Below are 19,962 nucleotides of genomic sequence, written 5' to 3'. Positions count from 1 at the left end.
ACAGAGACCATGTATCCTTCTGACTGGATTAAATACCAGGCAGATGATAAACAGGGGAGGAAGAGGGAGAGAGGAGAATAAAAGAAAAACAGAACGAGAAAGAGAAGAAAATTTTATATAGTAAGGTTTAAAAAGAAGTTTGGAAACGACATCTTTTGTCAATAGCAAGTGTGTGGTTGCTACAAAAAAGAAATAATAACACCCAACCTCACTGAAATGAAGCAATTACTAAGTCTTAATAAGAGTCTTATTGAAACAACAGTTTTTATCTGTCCTTCTGGCTAGGGAGACCTGTTGACACAGCTAAACGACATAGGAAAACACACCCAGATTAACAAGAGGGCAATCATTTAATGCAGAAATCCAGTTAACATAAAGAGACAGAGGTTGAACAACAGGTCTTCAAACAATACTGCATAGTGTCACGAGTTAGCTGTTAAGCACGTTTGTTCTGTTTATCTTATTATTTCGATTCCAGTACAAAGACAGAGAAGAGACTTCAATTAAAAAAAAAAAAACAATAAGGCAACAGAAGAAGAATCTTCCTGTGACAAGGAACATCCACAAATAATGCACAAATATTTGGTGCTGACACAATAAGACGCCATCAGGACAAGTTCTGAAGAGGCTGCATTAAAATTTAACAAGCATGATACAATGACAAGAAAATTATGCTCGCTTTGTTACGAACCCTTTTGCAAATAGAAATGACTCTCAGGTCATTGTTATATACAAACTTTCTGAAATAAATGGAAATCATACAAATTTTTCCATTGCAGTTTCTTCTTTCTCTATACCTAGAAATGTCCCATGGCACTGCTCCCTATTCTCACAGTCAAAGCATAAATAGTCATTAAAGCACTTGAATCCACAGTAGTCTTGTCCTTAGAAAGGTTGGGAGGTTTTGCATGATTTTCTATCAGTAATCCAGAAAGGGCTGGCAGGCAACAGGTTGGAATGTAAAAGACCGCTTTGTGCTTGGAATCCTGAACTCCACGCCGCTCCCCTCGGGAGTCACCCGCACCATGGACAGGCCCGGTGCGGACAGTCATACCGTGGAGTCTCTGCCAGACTTTAGCTGTGCAATCTTGGTCCGGCTAATAAACGGGTAAGCGATGCAGAGACCTCCAGCTGCCACAATAAAGCCTAAACTGCACCAGGCGCAAAAGATGGACCAACTGTAACCATGTTCCACATCAGCAGGCAGGCTATAAATGAGCTTCGGGAGCCGGTTCAAATCATAAGAGATACTGGCAGCGTAAGTGCAGAGGGAAATGGTGCAAAATATCCCTATAAATAATACAAAGAGAACAGAATGATTAGTTACAGTTTTGCCTGTTACAAGGCAAATGCCAGACAGGGCTTTATGAAAATCAGGTCAGCCAGTGAAGCAGTCACTCCAAATTTGCAAATGATCCACAATTCCTTTACTTGAATTAATTCATTTGACAAACATTGGCAAAACTTCTGTGTGCCAGACCCTACACTAGGGATTGGAGATGGAGAAGTGAAAAAGAAAAATTCTGGTAACTTGAATTATTCAGAATTATCTAATTTGAATGGTATGTATTTTTTTTAAGAATTAAAAAAAATTTTATTCTTAAAAACAATTTAATGAAAGTTCTATTTTTAAGACAAAAACTCCTACACTCAAATTGAGCACAAAATAGTTTTCATTTTCCTTTGCTCTCCACCTAATTTCACACACTTATACTGTTGTAATCATTATACAAAATCTGCTTTCTTTTTCAATTAACATCATAAATATTTATCATGTCTTAAATAATATTTTAGATGAACTCATATAAGTGGCTAAATCATTTTTGTTAGGGCACAGTCTGACATATACCAGGGCCTCAACAAATGAAGTTTTTTCAGTTAATGAATGCTTTTAAATAGTATAAATTAAGTCCAGCAACTTGGAATTGATGTGAAATAGCTGAGTAAGGAGATCATCCACTTCAACCGCTCAAAGTGGAGGCAACTGGAGCAACATAAGGAAAATGGACAGACCCAAAAGTTTGCTTTTTAGACCAATGCATGTGTGGGTAATTTTCCTTCTGCAACACTAAAAGCAGAACTGATTTTTAAAATGCCTCATAAGCCCCAAACACAGGATTTTTAGTGCTCATGTCATGTGGATACAGGTGCTTCTATTCCACCACAATGAACCCTCAAAATGCTCCTTTTGGATGGGCAGAGGATTTGAATGTTTGAGTAATAAAAACAGAAACTGCACCCAATCAAGCATCAGAATGTCCAGTTCTGTTCAGAATCCTACACATCTCTTCTTCATAGTCTGGTTTATCCCTATGTACAACGGAGACAGCATTTATTGGCTAGAAAATTCCTTTGGCATCGTTAGGGTTACATGTATCATCTCCACTGGAAACAGAGACACAGATTTTGAAACTGAAAAGAGAGAGCTAAAAGTAGCAAATTACCTCTCCAACCTCCATCCCAAAGCCCCCTGCCCCCAACCCACCACTCTTTTTTAACCTATAGCTTTGAAGATTAGAAGCACTGGCAGAAAAACAAATTCATAGCAGGCAGCAATTTGGAGAAAAGGAAGGTCACCTTAATGCCATCTTTAAAGTGTTAGAATTCTGCCTCCATGTATATCATGTAAGAGCACACTGCCTGAATCTTTTTCCAAATATGCATTTAGAAAATAAAGGTTCTAAATTAAAAGGACACTTGATCTGAGATGATTTTATATTTTCTACTCTTTGCTTAATGCTGCACTTAAACTCTAAAGTGATTCTGTTTTACTAAAAAGAATAAAATCTTTTCTTCTGACTTTTTGCTCCAATTTATTATAGCAAACATATCACTTTGAGTTCTCAAAGAGAAAAATCAAGATGGAAATAATTCTCTCATAAAGTAATGGACCACTCAAAAAAGAATACTCCACTTTTCTCAAACCTTGTGAAAAGCAAATGTTCTTACATCTACACAAATGTTTTCACTGGCACCAAAACAAAGGCAGTTTTTATATATAACAAGGCCTTTTTAATAAATACTGGTAATAGAACAATAGGCAGTTAGAAAAAATAATCTTTGAAGCATCAACAGGTAAAATAGAAAAATAGAACAATGACCTCTTCACAAGAAAAACAACTTTATTCTGCATTTAGTTGTTTGCACACAGCTGAATGCCTAAAAGCAAGCATTTTTACAAGTCATGGGGTTTTGATGACCTAGGAAAGCTTGAGTTCAAACCTAACTTTAAGCATCCTTTGATGTCCAGATGCATTGGGTGGGGTGTGAGAAATAAGTATTCTATTTTCCAGCTCTGCTAAACACTATGCAAACTTGAAATTTCCTAACATCTCTGAGCCTTGGTTTCTTCATCTAGGGAAAAAAGAATGGGAGACTTAATTACTGAAGTCCCTAAAAGTATCAAATTTCTGTGATTCTGTTATTCCAAAATGAGACATGAAACAAGAATATTTATTAAAACTTCCTACTGAATCTAGTACTCAGCTTAGCAATTAAATGAAAATGGAATGTCCAATGTATTTATCTTTCCGTATATACTCCCTTTGATTTTACACTTAACATTTATTTTGTTACCTCCTCTCCCCTGCCAACCCCATAAAATTGCTTTTGATGACATGAATACTATCATTACACCACCAGTTCATACTGAATAGAAAATAATGACAAGAAACAATCTATCCTGAGGATTTAACCAGAATGATTTCTCTCTGCCCTCAATGTCATGAACAGTTGTGCTTTTCCTGGGGAATTGATTTGTGCATACCTCATGGACACTGTGAATGATGTCACTAACAGAATTTTTCTTTGTCCAAGTTGCCAGAGCACTGAAGCTCCCTAAAGCTAAATCTATAGCCCACCATGAGCAAAAGTATGGGATTTCATGGCATGCTTTTTGCTTCTCATTTCACTCCTGGATCCATGCTGCTTTGGAAACCTGATTGTCCCTTTGTCTTACTTTATTTATTTGTATTAATTTAAGTGGCATCTCTATGCCAGTTAAGTTTTTTTGGAACAGGGCATGCATCAAACTTTGATTCAGACTTGTTTTATTTCTTGTTGCCTTTATTCACTCAGCTGAGCATGGTGGAGAGAAGACTTATCTGCCCACAAATACGTCCCCTCTCCGTCCATCCCCCTTCCCACAAGCATAGCTGGCTCTTCTGTAACACCTCTTCTCCTTCCAAAGTGCTCTCGAAGTTGTTCTTAGCAAGACAAAAGCAGGGCAGGAAAGAATGACAAGAAAAGCTTACCTAGGAGCTCTTCTTTTCAGAGCCTCACATTTCTAAGAATGTTTGTACATATATAGCTGCCACCGCTATGATTTGTGAGATGGACAGGAGAGTGAGGAAATGTACTAAGAGGAGACAAAGCATTGTTTCCAACTTTTCCAGCAAGCTTTTGTAAAAGAAGCCTAACCCATTCAAGACATTTTTAAAAACAAAACAGAAAAATCCTAAATTCAAAGACCTCAAGAAAAAGGTTGTTTGAAATAATAAAAGCATTCTTACTGTAGCTGGGTTAATAGTTTTAGGTCAGTGTTGAGAGTGTAGAATTCTATTTTAGGTTTCACATGCACATCTTATAGTACTCGTATGAGTTTGTCAGAGCTGCCGTAACAAAGTACCACAGACTAGGGGTGGCTTAAACAACAGCAATTTATTTTCCCACCATTCTAGGGGCTACAGTCTAAGATCAAGTTGTCAGCGGGATTGGCTTTTTAAACTGAGGACTCTCTTCTTGGCTTGTCAATGGCCATTTCTCCCTGTGTCTTTCCACAATCGCTCCTCTATCACCACAACCAAGTCTCCTCTTCTTATAAGGACACCAGCCATTTGGGTTAAGGCCCATCCGTATCTCTTCATTTTAACTTAATTTTCTCTTTAAAGACTCTATTTTCAAATATTGTCACATTCTGAAGTAGGAGACAAAGACATCAACAGGTGTATTTGGGAGTACACAACTCAGCCCATAACATTGCATACGTGTGCAGGCGTGCATGCGTATGCGTGTGTGTGTGTGTGTGTGTGTGTGTGTGTGTACTCATGATAAAGTATACTTTTAGCTTTTTTATAGGGTTTAGCAAGATTTACTATTTTAAGTGTTATTCAATAAGTTATTCAACAATTATTTATTGAGTATCTACCATGTCCCAAACCTAGTTCTGGTATATTAGAGATAGTTTAGTTTCGTGAGCTTTTTTTGGTGACAGCTGGACTCCGTTCAACACTGATGTGGTCAGGAAGCATTCTTTCCACTCCACCTTCCTGTCTGCATCTCAGGAAAAGGCAGTAGAGATCTCTTAGACTTCCCGTAAGTTCTGTGTGGGGTCCAACAGAGCTGAGCACATGGAGTCGAGAAAACCTGAACAAAACTGAATTCTCTAATACTTTGAGTTCTACCAACTTAACAGTCAGTTCGTCGCAAATACCCCCAAGTAGGGATTACCTGTGTAGCAAGTTATTTCTGATAATGCTGCGTTTTCATGGGCAGCAATCTAATTAATGCAAGGTATGTAAAAGGAGTAGGGAAGGATGAATAAGGTATTACCTCTGCATTCAGAAAGTTTAAACTCTAATGGTCCTTCCTGAAGCTCCATGGGGAGAAAAGTGGCTTCTCCTCCATTCTGAGGCTGTCCCTTCCTTTACACTTCTCCCCTGCCTAGCTGATACTCTTCAGCCAGTCAGCGGCCCCCGGTGTGGGGGGCGGCGGTTCAGGTTCCTGAGTCCCGAGCTCAGTCCTGACTACTGCTGGCAGCATCTTCAAAAAAGTGAATAAATTACTGGTTTCCTGACAAGCCCTGCATGCAGCTACTTTTCTTATAAAATATTAAGAGGTTTTCTGCCAATATTCCTAATTAGAAGAAACCACAATATCACAGAATTACAAGGCTAGAAGGGATATTTTCAGATCAGGACAGAAGTAAATTTATGCTAACATTCCCACATCATCAACCTAATTTCTTACCCTAAAATCATGGTGCCGGCTGGTAAGATATAATTAGGGTAATGGGGCCCATTCTTTTGACCATCGTTTTTTAATATGCTTATAAGGCTGAAAGGAGTGGAAGTTGCTTCACCCTGTTTAGCCTGCTTGATAAATAATGTAACTACAACATCCAAAAGCACAAACATTGATTTTTTTCCCTCTACTCATTCGAAAGACGGCCTGCCCATCCTTCTGGCCTCTTTGGTCTTCCATCAAATGCCTCATGCTAGTTTTCACACAGATTACTCAAAAAGCCATTCCTATATTGTTCTAACTGACTGCCAGACCTAATAAAGGGAAACAAACTCTTAGACACACACGCACAAAATGCAATTCCTAAATCCCAAAAGTATCCAATCTTTTCTGAAAGATTGAAGCAATCTCTTTAGGGGCAAATCCTGGCCTGACATAGGCTATTCCAGTTCTTATTGATCCCATCTAATGTGAATATTCATATGTTTAGCTACAAAAATGTTAATGTATTTGATTTCAAGATGCCACCCCAGACCTTGCTGAGGATGTTAAATAACACAGGATATATGCACCATGTTAATCTTCTAAAATAAACTTTTTAAGATCCTGAATTACAAAACAAATCTGGCCCCCACGGATATAGAAAAAGTATCATGGACCTGTAGTTTCAGGACATAATCAATGGATAATCTAGATAATTCAATGCACCTGCTACGGTGGAGTCTTCTTTTTTCATTTGGATTTATTGAAACAAAAGAACCAATAACCCAGTGAGGGTGGGTATTAACTGTCCCTGGAGCTCTGCTAGGGCTGCCTGGACTGTCTCCTCTGTCTCTGCTGTCGGGAAGGGAGTGTTTCACACTGTGTGTGATCTTCCAATTGGCCACTCAAGGCATAGCCTGTGAAGGTGAATGCACTGGGTGAGCAGTGAGTCCCCCACCAAGGGAGGCTCAAGCTTTATCCAATATTTAGGACTCCTGGTGAATTAAAAAATAATAAAAATCCTACAATAGAGACATAAAAATATGTAAATGTTTAAAAACGTTTGTACCAAATAAACTTTTAAAAGATTTACATTTATAGCTTAAATTATAATGAGTATAATTATATTATTATATCCATCTAATAGAATGCATCGCTTAATAATGTAGGTGGAAATATTCATTCATAGTACACTAAAAGCAGCATAGTCTAGTAATGGGTAGAAGCTTAAAGCTGGAAGATGAGTCTTATTCCCTCAATCTCCTCTGTAGGCTTCTGTGCCTGTGTGTGTAACCTCAGAGGGTATGGCATCCAAAGTCTAAGTTCGAGGCCCGTGGGGGATGTGCAGCCTGCCTCTGGCCCTCTGGGAGGACCCTTGCATGGCCCCAGGGAAGAGGAAAGCGGGTGAGACCTGGCTCCAGAAGTGCATCAACAGTCAGCAGGGCTGCTGTGTCGCATGTGGTAATCAAGACCTGTCTGCCTGCAATCAATAAGGCAGAAAGAGAAAGATGGTTCCAAAGTTTCCATTTTAACCACCCAACCTGTCACATGGTTGATGTTCTTCATTTGAAGGTTTAGCTAATAAGTTCAGGCAGAGAATGAAGATGGCAGAGCATTAGAAGGGGCTAAGTTTAGCATCAAAAAGCTGTGGGAAGGATGCTGACTTGAGTGGCTGAGGACATTCAGCTTAATTAAAATCGATTCTTTTAACCCTTTTTTGCTCTCATCTCCTGCTACTGCATGTGAACGTTCTACAGCTAATTTACCGCATGCAATAGACTGACATGGTTGTCTCAGTGTTTGCAAAGGAAATTCCAAGGCATTATTTGTAGTAACAGAAACAAAACAAACCTCCCTAAACCCCATGGCAGCAGAAGAGGTGTGTCCAGCACAGCACACAGCCACTCCGTGGCTCTTTCTCTCCCCTCTTCCTCCCCTCTTCCATCTCCTCCCCTTTCTTCTCCTTCCTTTTCCTTTCTTCCTTTTTTTTACAATGAAGCAAATGCATGACAAGATTTGGTCCAGAATAAGGGAAATATTTAAACAAGGTTGTTTTGTTTTTAGGTAATAAGGTCTTAAGTAGATTACCCCTTCATTCCAATAAAGTTGTTTGGGCAACCGAAACAAAGCAAACAGAGCAATGTTAACAATGTTAGGTTGTATCTGTTAGTCCTTCAGAGCTGGTTAGCAAGCTCCAAGGTTATTGTCTGGGTTTTTGTTGTTGTTGGTGGTGGTGGTGGTATCTGTTATTGAGGCTATTGTTTTGCTTGTTTTGATGTTGCCTAACAATTACATAGGAACTTCCCGTGCTCGATCCTGAGGACTCCTGAGCTCCTCTGGTCCAGAGATACAATCCACACATGGATCCAAAATAAGGGCTGAGAACAGGGAGAGGTGGCACTGGCCCAAGAATGTCCTGGCTCTCCTCTGTGCCACCTGCCACTGAACCTCCAACTTCCTTTCATTTAAAACAAGACTGGCCCCTTGGCCTCCCAAAGAGCACTCAGTAGGCTTTCATGGTCTTGCAATTTATTTTAGTGCTAACAATTGTTTTATTTGCTAAGAGCATAAGAAACTATCCAGGCAGTACATATATTTAAAGTATCCTTTAAAAACTACTCCTACTGAGGCTTCTGTCCACTCCAGAGCATCCCCCATTTTCCTGATGAGGGGATGCCCTATGGGGCCTTTCCAGGCTTGGGAGACAATACATCTGCACCTCTTTGGTATATATGGAGACAAGAGTCAGAGAAATGGGGGCTTAAAGAACGGGAGAGAAGAAAATGGGGAAGATTTTTAAATAACCACGAAGCCCCAGGAGAGGCATAAAGGAATCCTCGGTGCAGCATAGCACTCTTTGATTCTTTGCTGCCCTCATCTGCTTTACTCTGTAAGTTGGATTTTAAACGCATCTCTTGGGCAGGAACTCAGTGGCTGGTCTTGAGGGTCCACATCCTCCTCCCAAATCTCAGAAACTAACATTTTAGCCTCCCTGTGCCACAGTCCTGGTTGCCACTGTGTATTCACCAAAATCTAGAAAAACTAAATTGGTTTTCTGCACAGAACTAGGCAGGATCCATGTGACTCCTGAATGTTCCAAGATGCTGGTGATGATGCCCCACATTCCAGATCACTGCCAATTGCAGCACCACTTCGTGGGGTGGGACAGGGGCATGTGGGAGTTAGAAGGAAGGCTCCCTACCTGTGAAGTGGGATCCTTAAGGCTGCTGGGTGGATGGCCATGCCAGAAGCCAAAGCACGCCCTGCCTGTCAGCCCTCAGAGACAGACAGTCAGAAAGCAGTGTCAGCCCTGGTGGGGTGTGGCTGCCTTCTGTTAATACAGGCTTACTGAAGTGACCCATCACAGTGAGAAGCACTAGAAAATCTAGACATGGTCACTTGAGGAACGGAACTCCAGGCAAGTGGAAATAAGCCTATTTAAAATGGCTATCTATCTGGGGCAATATTAGTTCTGTTGCTGAGTATACTTTGTGAAACTGTTAATGCCCGGTTAGCTTGGCATTCACTAATCATTAATACATGACTTTTTTGTGGAGGAGGAGAAAAAAGAAAAGATTTCTTCCCTGAACCTACCTTCGGTCTGTGTTAGCTATCAACTCAGCACCTGGCACCTTTTTAGACAAAACTACCCCTTAGCTGTTAGACAAAAAAATCCTAGCCTTGTCTCCACACCCCCACCCTTCCAATCCCTTGTTTAAATATCAAGTGACTCCTTTGCTTCAAACCTCCTAGTGGCGTCTGTCACCCTTAGCTTCAAATCCAAACTCTTCCCCATGACCAACAAAGCCCTGAAGCCTTGGCCACTGCCCACTGCCCCCACCGCATGTGATACTGTCCTGTCCCTTGGCCCCCCCCAGCCCCACTGACCGCTTCTCTCAGGATTGGCGGTTTCCTCCATCTGCTGCACTCTGCCCACCACCGGCTGCTTCTCACCAATCAGCTCAGAAAGTGCTACCTCAGCAAGATCTTCCCCGAGCCCCTATTTCACCCTGTTTATTTTCTTCACAGCTTTTATCACTGCCACAAATCATTGTTTATGTCTCTCCACAATAAAAATGAGCAAGGATTTTGCCTGCCTTATTCATTGTGTGTCTTTAGCACCCACAGCAGGGCCTCGTATATAGTAAGTCCTCGAAAGATGTCTGTGGAGTAAAATGAAGGAGTGTTATGTATGTAAAAGTAACACCATCACCAAGCCATGACCTTTGAATTGGCATCTAGTGGGCGATGAGTTGTGCTGATCTATCCCCCTCTATCTTTGAGGGCACCTCATAAGCAATGGCCCATGTTTGCCGGGAGTCCAAGCCAGGGTTTGAGGCACAGTATGAAAGAAGGAGCAGAAGGCTGGGCATGGTGGCTCTTGCCTGTAATCCCTGCACTCTGGGAGGCCGAGGCGGGTGGATCACCTGAGGTTAGGAGTTCAAGACCAGCCTGGCCAACACGGTAAAACCCCATCTCTACTAAAAATACAAAAATTAGCCAGCTGTGGTGGCACATCCCTGTTGCCCCAACTACTCGGGAGGCTGAGGCAGGAGAATCACCTGAACCAAGGAGGCAGAGGTTGCAGTCGGCTGAGATCGTGCCACTGCACTCCAGCCAGGGCAACAAAGTGGAACTCCATCTCAAAAAAAAAAAAGAAGAAGACGGGACAAAAAAACAGACTGGGCTCATATTGAGATTAAACCCAAGACACTTCTATCTAACCTACTAACAGGCCACAGTGGGGATATGGAGGCTGCATGCTTCACACTGTTGTTTCCTTAAATTCTGTATTTCCCAGCAAAGCCAAATGACCTTCTGGTTGCTTTTCTAACAGTGAAAACAAAATTAACAGGGAGATAACAAAGCCACAGTAGCTAGCCGCATGCAGAGCAGCCTTCACCTTGGCTGGGACAGATGGCCCGAGGCATGCAGCCTACCTGTCATGAGGAACAGGAGTCCAGCCACGTGCTGGGTCAAGCTTTCCTCCCAGAAGAAACTGACCGTGGCCACAATGCAGCCGCAGAGAAGGACAGCTACGGCCATGCCCAGGAAACCAGCAGTGATTCTTCTTAAATCTAATCTCAAAACAGACACAAACATTCACAATCAGAATCAGGAAAGTTATTAAGAATTAGAGAATTAGAGCTTTGTATAGATTGTGAAAATTAGTAAGTTTCATGGATGGGCTTAGAGCCTACAGGGTGAGGAGGTTTAGGCAATACTCTTCCCAGGTATTCCATAAGAGGACAGATGGCGTGTAAACAATGGAGGCTCAGACTCTACCCTCTGAGTCCATGGAGAAGTCCATACCAAGTGGAGGACAGAGTAGAGGACAAGCCCAGGATAGACCTGAGTAACAGATGTCAAATTACTTAATAAACCAAGAGCAAGGTAGGTTTGAGAAATATCTCTGTTAGCCTTAATGGAGCAATAGAAATGTAGGCTAACCAAAAACCACCTGTACCCCCAAAACTATTGAAATTTTAAACAGAAAAAAAAAAAAGAAGGAATTGTAGGTTACCACCATAGTAATGGCTGTACATAATCTGGCTTGGGAGGAAGAGCCTAAAAAGCTATTATGAAATAGGGTTTTATCTGATCACCACAAATGCCAATGATTTAATTCTTCATTTACATCTATTGCCTATTTTCAAAAACAATTTGAGAAAGTGGAGGCAACTGTGGTGACTGGAACAGTGGTGTGACGTGCACATAGGATACGTGTGCTCATAAACACCCTTTCCTCCGCAACATCTGCTCGTAAATGCCTTCTTCCCTAAAGCATAGGTCCCACAGCCTGGGCATCCATTTTCCCAGGTGAAGGAGGTACCGTTCCCACAGGACGAGTCTCCACTGTATGCCCAACTGTCAAGTTTGGTCTATGGCAAAACCACAACCGTGACCACTGAGCCAGAAACCCAGCTCTTTCCCCACTTCCCAGGCCAAACCAAGAGGTAGGCTGACGACATGCATCTGGACATACTTTTCCTTGAATTGCTAAACCAGTCTCATTGCCTACCTTCTGGCTATTTTACTTTTTCTATTCCCTTCCTTCTTTTTTAAAAAAAAAAATACTTTTGAATCTTTTTTATTTACTTTGAGGCTCCATCTCAAAGAATTTCTTTTTTTAACAAAGCTAACTTTAAAAACTGTTAGCTAAATTTCAATCATCATTCTTAAAACAACACATCCCAAGCATACATCTGCTTCCCCGAGGCCAGGTAACAGGGCTGGGCAAATGCTCGTGGATCATGCACACCTGTGTACACATGGGGCCAAGACAAGGTGCACATCACATTGTTTGAAGTGCAGGCTGCTCTGCTAAAGTGAAATTGCCCATGCAGCCATCACTTTATTGTGTGTTTGTGTGGCTACTGGGTATCTTAGGGGTGACTTCGTGGAAGATGCATTACGGTAGCTTCCAGTCTTGCTCTTAGCATCGTAGCCACACAGAGACCGTCCCTTTTTAAAGGGGGATTTCTCATTTCCAGCTCAGGGCATCCAAATTAAAAGAGTATTTCTGCCTAGAAGAGGAAATGTGGACACCAATGAACAAGGGGCCAGGAACAGTGGTAATTTAAAGATGCTGAGTTTAATGTTAAGAGTATAAGGAGCTTTTGAGACATACACATCTGAGCAGGGAAAATGTAATAATAGTTCAGTCACTATTATCTTATAGCCTACCAAATTTCCTGTGGTTTGAGTGACAGTCTATTTTCTGTGACTATGAAAAGGCACAAGGTTCAGATATAATCCACATGGGATTTGCATTAGTACCAGTCATGTTAAGCTTATCCAGTAAATGTGCTACGGATCACCAAGTGTGACTTTTTAGAAACAGACATGCACGAGACTGCTAAAAGCATCTTTCCATGAGAACTCCAAAAAGGATTAAAAGAAGAATGCTCAAATATTGCCTTCCTGGGCAATCACAGGGTACAAACTATTAAAGAGTAACTACGTGGCTCTCTGGAAAGATGATTAAGTCTTAAAGTGGCCAGTCATAATACGTATAATATTAGACCACTGCTCTGGCAATATCATAGAGCTATGTGCTTGTGATTCAGAACAACGCCTTTTAATCCACAGAGAGATTTACTTACAGAATGAGACTCTGATTATTTGTCTACAGTGGCTTTGGCCACCAAACAAGGTCCCGAAGTCCTCGTTACTTATTTTATTGGAAAATAACAATGTCCATCTCTGATGGGGGCAAGGACCAAAAAACATTCACTGTAGCTTTTCGTTTAGGGAAACATCTATCACCAGGCAGCTTAAATCACTAGTTTTTAGGTAACTATCAGCCCTCTTTAGTTTCACGCTGCAGGATCCTTTCTAGAATTTCACATTTTCCTGACAGTGAAAAAGAATAGTTCCTTTCATTGAGATGTAGGCACCCTCTGAGAAAATTATGACATACACTCATAAAGGTATTTTAGCAGAAATACAAAGGTCTGAGATAAACACAGTAGCTAAAATAAATACCATACATACAAAACAAAAATAAGAGCACCTGAGGTATAATCTCCTTGGTTTACTAAGACAAGGGGTACAGCAGGTCCTTACACCCAAAGACTCGGCAAACAAAAGATTCAGTAGGCAGCTGTGTCCAGATGCCACCAGGGCAGACTATCTCACAGGGCCTCATACCAGGTTTCCACACATTTTGTTTTTAAGCAAGCTGTGTCCACAGCATAGTGAAATGATCCTCTGAGTCTCTGACCACATCTGATTGGGGCCAGAGGCTCTCAGAGGGTAAGAATAACATCATTCTGTCCGGATGTAAGAGGGGTGGTGGGACTTTTGTTCAAAAAGACACCATTTCCTCTCTGAACCTGTCTTGGAAATACTTACGAAGCAGATGCCACTCATCTTGCTGTATGGTCTTGGTTAAATTAAAAGGAATGTTTCGTAAGCGGATGGGCTGAGAAAAATGATACTTGATGGCCGTGCATCTCTGCGCAATACCTTGAAGGAAATAAGAAATGCAATTTACGAGTCTGCTTATTTGTAACAGAATTCTGAGAGCTGAGGCAGAATAATGTAACCTAACCTGGACTGAATGGGAGAGGGGATAAGAATCTCTTGATTCAGAGCAATAAAATCATAAAACATAAAATAATGTTTAAAATCAGGTTTCATTTTTTAATGTATTAAATTGTATGAGGACCTATACTCCCCTAATTGTTTTCCAATACAGAGTTTGTTTTACCTAAACACAAAATTCCTCAAGGATAAATGGCCTAAAAGTACACAGATGGTTGGGAAGATCAGCTTAGAATTTTAAATTAACACAAATAAATCACACATCTGAATCTGATCCAGTCTCAAACTTTCAAATGGGTAGCCTCAAGAAGTTCATTGGGAAGTGTGTTATTTGGAAACCAGAAGACATTTTTCTATAAAGATAACCTTCCACGTGGTTTAGGTAGTGATTATATTTCCAGACAACCCTTAAAAGCCTATTTAATCCTAGTGAGCTGATGTCATTCCTTAATCCCATTATACAGACCTGAATTCTAGATCTCGAGGAAAAGGGTAATACTGAAAATAGTAACAAGAAAGAAAATAATTTTCCTCCCCTATCTGGATATGGCCAGCCCTAGACACAATATTTTGATATGGGCAGGTGTACACATTGATTCATCTAGTACACTCTACCTCCTCACACCCACCCCACACACCCATGTGTTACTGCATAAATTAACATGGGTCCATTCTTCTCTTCTCCTAAAGACTTTTGAATTTCATGAAAAGCATCTACTCTGTCTCAAAATTTAAAAAACATATAAAATGTTCTTCTCTCATTTAAAATCATATTGGCCAGTTGTTTGAATAAATGCAATCCGATTGAACTAATTTTTTAAAAAGGTGTGAATGAATGTTAGTCCTTTAACACTGGCAGCTGTTTAAAAAAATTCTAATAGATGCAAATAAATCTCTAATGGTGGAATCTGAGTGTGTATACAAGTGAAATTTTAAAAAGATTAGACAGTGAAAGGAAGAGATTAATACTTAAGCACAGTTTGCATCATGAGCCGGTCAGTCCCTCCTGTGAATGTTCCTAACAGGATCATCTTCCCTAAGGAGTTTCTCAGATATTAGTGTACGTAAGAGTCACCTACATGGCTTGTTAAAAATGTAAACTCCTGGACCTCACCCCAGGTATACCAAATCAAAAGTTTTGAGATGGAGCCAGGAACCTGATTTTTAACAAGCATCCCAAGTAATTCTGATGCAGGTAGTCCTTGAATCTCATTTTGAGAAAAACTACCCAAACGATCTCTGATTTTTGGAAGCTTTTTTTTTCTAATGAAACCACACATTTTCTTAAAATTCAAAGTTCTTTTTTTTTTTTAATTTGTTTTTTCAACATGAGCCCCATGACAGTTGTTGTGGGGTCTAAGGCATTAAAGGTAGCTATGTTCATATTAGTTAGCTGTTTATCTGTCGGGAAATGTCTGTGCTTCCAAAGGGCAAAGAATAGGGTATGAGAACAATGACAGGTAAAGGACCACAAATGTAGCTTACATTTGTAATTTTCCAAAACTATCATTCCATTTGATACTTATCAGACTGGCCTTGAGGCTCTGTAAGCAGGAAGTGAAAGCTACGGCAGAGATGAAGGCATACTCAACATGCACATAGACCCCATTGGCAAAGACTGGAAGGTTTATTGGCTCTAGCAGGCTCAGAACATTTCTGTACAATCATTAGTTTACCACTAAGCTAATCAAGCAGAGACTTATGGGGCCTCCTATGACAAAGAATGCAGACCTCATAGGATCCGTTCAGGGAAGCCACTAAAGGAATACCACCACCAACAATAAAAACAATAATCAACCCTGGAGAGAGGCAAGAATCTAATTTCAGAGTTGCCATAGTGTGTTATTTAAAATGCCCACTTTTCAGCAAAAAAGTACAAGACATGCAAAGAACAAGAAAAAAATGCAATCAATAGAAGTTGTCACTGAGGGAGCCCAAATATAGACTTAACTTACAAAGACTTTAAATCAGCTATTTTAAATATGTTCAAAGAAGTAAAGAAGACCATATCCAAAGAACTAAAGTACGAGAGTGGTGTTTCACTAAAGAGAGAATATCAGTAACATGACAGAGTATTCTTGAAAAGGAAAAAAAAAGAAATTCTGGAGTTGAAAAGTATAATAACTGAAAAGAAAAATGCACTTAACAGGTGTAAAAGAAATTTTGAGGTGGAAAAAAAAAAAAAAAGCAGCAAACTTGAAGACGGACCAATTGAAATTATCCAGTCTGAGAAAAATAAACAAAAAAGGAAGATTTAAAAAATGGTCAGGGCCTCAGGGACTTGTGAGCCACCAACACAAGCATAATGAGAACTGCAAAAAGGAGGAAAGAAAGAGGAGCAAAAAAGAGTATTTGAAGAAATAATTGCCAAAAACTTCCCAAATTTCATTACAAACATGTATCTCCATATCTAAGAAGTTCAAGTAACTACAAACAAGATAAACTCAGAGACCGACACCCAGATGTATGATAAACTGTTGAAGGCCAAAGACAGAGAGAGAATCTCGAAAGCAACAAGAAAGCAAATTATCATATACACAAAAACAACCTTTGAAAGATTATCAGCTGATTTCTCATTAGAAATCATGGAGGCCAGGAGGGAATAGGATGACACATTCAAAGCACAGAAATAAGAAGACTGTCAACTAAGAATCCTATACGCATCAAAGTTATTCTTCAGAAATGAAGAAAAAATTAAAATATTCCCAGCTAAACAAAAACTGAGAGAATCTATCTCTGGCAGGCCTGGCCTAAAATAAATACTAGAAGGAGTCCTTTAGGGTGAAATGAAGGATAATATCTGAACCCATATTTAAAAAACAAAGAGCACATGCAAAGGTTACAATATAGGTGACCATAAAAGACAGAATAAATGTATTTTTGTTTGTAACTCTTTTTTTCTCCTATCTGATTTAAAAGACATAAAGCAATAACTATAAATCTCTGTTGATGGGCATGCAATGTGTAAACATGTAATTTGTATGACAATAATAGTACAGAGGAAGAGAGACGGGATACAAGAGACATCTGTGGACACTCCATCCAACAACAGCAAAATACACTTTCTTCTCAAATGCACAAAGAATATTCTCTAGGATAGACCATATGTAGGCAATAAAATAAATCTCGATAAATTTAGAAATATTAACATCATGCAAAGCAAGTTCTCTCACCAGAATGCAATGAAATTAGAAATAAATAATAAAAGAAAATTTGGGAAATTCACAAATTTGTGGAAATTAAGGAACATACTCCTAAATAACCAATAAGGCAAAGAAGGAATCACTAGAGAAAATTAGAAAACATTTTGGAATTAATAAAAACAAAATCACAACACACCAAAATTTATGTGATGCAGCTAAAGCAATGCTAAGAGAGAACTTTATAGCTGTAAAAGACTATAATAAAAAAAGATCTCACCTGGAACAGTAGTTCATGCCTGTAATCCCAACACTTTGAGAGGCGGAGGTAGAAGGGTCATTTGGGCCCAGGAGTTCAGGATCAGCCTGAGCAACAAAGTGACACCCTGTCTCTACAAAAAATAAACAAAATTAGCCAGGCATGATAGCATGCTCCTATAGTCCTAGCTACTTGGGAGGCTGAGGTGGGAGGCTTGCTTAAACCCAGGAGATGTAGGCTGCAGTGAGCTGAGATTGCACCATTGCACTCCAGCCTGGATGACAGAGTGAGACTCTGTCCCAAAACAAAAACAAAACCCAAAAGAGCTCAAATCAGTATCCTAACTTTCAACCCTAANAAAAAAAAAAAAAAAAAAAAAAAAAAAAAAAAAAAAAAAAAAAAAAAAAAAAAAAAAAAAAACTAGAAAAAAAAAAGCACACTAAGGAAAGAGATTATAAAACTAGGGTGGAAATACATAAAACAAAGAATTAAAAACTGAGAAAATAAACAAAACCGAAATTTGGTTATGCCCATAATCCCAGCACTTTGGGAGGCTGAAGCAGGTGGATCACTTGAGGCCAGGAGTTCAAGACCAGCCTGGCCAACATACAGAAACCCCATCTCTAGTAAAAATACAAAAAATTAGCTGGGCGTGGTGGCATATGTCTGCAATCCCAGCTACTCAGGAGGCTCAGGCACAAAGATTGTTGGAACCTGGGAGGTGGAGGTTGCAGTGAGCCAAGATGGTGCCACTGGCACTTCAGCATGGGTAATGCAGCAAGACTGTGTCTCAAAAAATAAAAAAAAAAAAGGGCAGGAGACTTAAGTTACTAAAATTAGGAATGAAACAGAGGCTATTACAATCTTAGAAAAATACAGAAAAGCTTAAAAGAACACAGTGAAAAATTACATGCCAACAAATTAAATAAAACTGATAAAATGGCATATACCTAGAAATATAAAACTCCAAGACTAACTCAAGAAGAAATAGAAAATCTAATACATCTATAACAAGTAAAGAAACTGACTTAGTAATTAACTTAGTAAAAACTTGTCACAAAGAAAAGTCCATGACCAGATGGCTTCACTGGTAAATTTAACCAAATGTTTAAGGAAGAATTAACAATCCTTCATAGACTCTTCAAAACAAAAAAAAATAGAAAATGAAGGAACCTTCCTACTTCTTTCCATGAGGCCAGTATTACACTGATACAAAAAAACAAAGACATCACAAGAAAAGGAAATTACATACTACCCCTTCTGAATAGATATGCAAAATTCCTCAGCACAATATTAGAAAACTGAATTCAGCAACATTTGAATAGGTCTGTACGTCATGACCCGGTGGGATTTGTCTCAGGAATGCGAGATTGTTTCAATATATGAAAATCAATTAATGCAATATACCATATCAACAGAATAAAGGTCAGAAACCACCTGATAATCTCAAAGATGTAGAAATGGCATTTGACAAAATCCATTTGCTACTAATCAACAACCCTGTGAGCTAAATATAAAAGGTATTACTAACTACACTAAATGAGTAAAACAATCTGAAGCTCTGAGAGTTAAGTAACTAGTCTGAGGCCATGGTACAAGGTTGTAACCGAGCTTTAACATATATGCTGTTACCCAAACTTTACATATTAAATCCTGTCACTCAGAAAAGTTAGCAGGCCTTAGTTTTCTAGAAATACATCTTAATTTTGTGGATGCTTAATCTAGAGTTACTACATGTACAGTCAATTTGAAATAAAAAACAATCTTTCCAATTTAGCACCAACATATGCTCTTCTGGAAACAAAGCTGATTCTTAATTGAAGGATATTGGGTTGGTTACATGGCTGACTCAGCGGCTTCATCCTACCTGCAACACGCAGAAGCTGCTCAATGCTGGAGAGAGAGTGTGAACTGGGGAGAAACTATTTTCTCAAACTCAGAAGAGCTGGCCTTAGAACAGATTCCGTGCTAGGGAAATGTGTGGTCCCTTTTAAATCACTGCATATATTCTCAAGGCCCATCTCCTGCTTTACTCCTTGCTTGTAAAGGGCAGGATCCCAGTGGGCAAGAAAAGTAACAGGGAGGAGGTGGCAGCTGGCCCAGGGTTCTCCTGCTTCCTCTGCATGTGCCAGGAATGAGGTAAGTAGTGCACACATCACTAAATCCCCTTTCCTTCTCCATGGGGCTCTCAGGCTAAATTTAAAGTGCCAAGAATTCTGAAATGAGAAGAGAAAGAGGGTAGGGAAAATGATGAGATCTGGGCTGACAGGAGCAAGAAGTACTCAAGAACTCCAAAGAGTGAGGGTCTGGTAGTGAGCCCAGAGCTCCACAGCTGAGTTTGCAAGAAAATGTTCTATGGTCCAGGTGTTCCACTCCCTTGGAAGATGATTAGAGACTTCAGGCAGAATGAGAAAGTGAGAATCAAAGACAGCTCAGCAGCAGTGTTACAGACCTGCCATTAGCTGTTTTATGTCCTTGTTCTTAAACACTTGTTCCACTGTCATAGCAGAAAGTCAGACAGATTTGAAGAGGAAAGCAATATTATTAAGGTTTGGCTCCCTACAGCACATG

The 19,962-nt window shown here is 39.8% G+C and overlaps 1 protein-coding gene across 2 annotated transcripts in view; it reads right to left on the bottom strand.

Annotated features, from left to right (window-relative positions):
* Positions 1 to 331: 331 nt before the first annotated feature.
* The window catches only part of TMEM178A (transmembrane protein 178A), a 52,226-nt gene continuing 32,595 nt past the window's right edge, over positions 332 to 19,962 (bottom strand). The window contains exons 1-4 of one of the 2 annotated variants that reach the window (XM_037740016.1): positions 19,259 to 19,433; positions 13,801 to 13,914; positions 10,884 to 11,021; positions 332 to 1,290 (exon numbers count right to left, since the gene is read on the bottom strand). In XM_037740016.1, the coding sequence (XP_037595944.1) occupies positions 1,049 to 1,290; positions 10,884 to 10,989 (348 nt within the window). In that variant the 5' untranslated portion in view covers positions 10,990 to 11,021; positions 13,801 to 13,914; positions 19,259 to 19,433 and the 3' untranslated portion in view covers positions 332 to 1,048. Of the gene's footprint in view, positions 1,291 to 10,883; positions 11,022 to 13,800; positions 13,915 to 19,258; positions 19,434 to 19,962 lie in introns of those variants that run through there. The other variant, XM_017532586.1, reaches the window with a different exon arrangement.

Source organism: Cebus imitator, unplaced genomic scaffold (genome assembly GCF_001604975.1).
Source record: "Cebus imitator isolate Cc_AM_T3 unplaced genomic scaffold, Cebus_imitator-1.0 Scaffold77, whole genome shotgun sequence".
NCBI classification, from domain to species: domain Eukaryota; kingdom Metazoa; phylum Chordata; class Mammalia; order Primates; family Cebidae; genus Cebus; species Cebus imitator.
The sequence above is the reverse complement of the archived record's forward strand: the minus strand, read 5'-3'. Positions and strand labels throughout refer to the sequence as shown.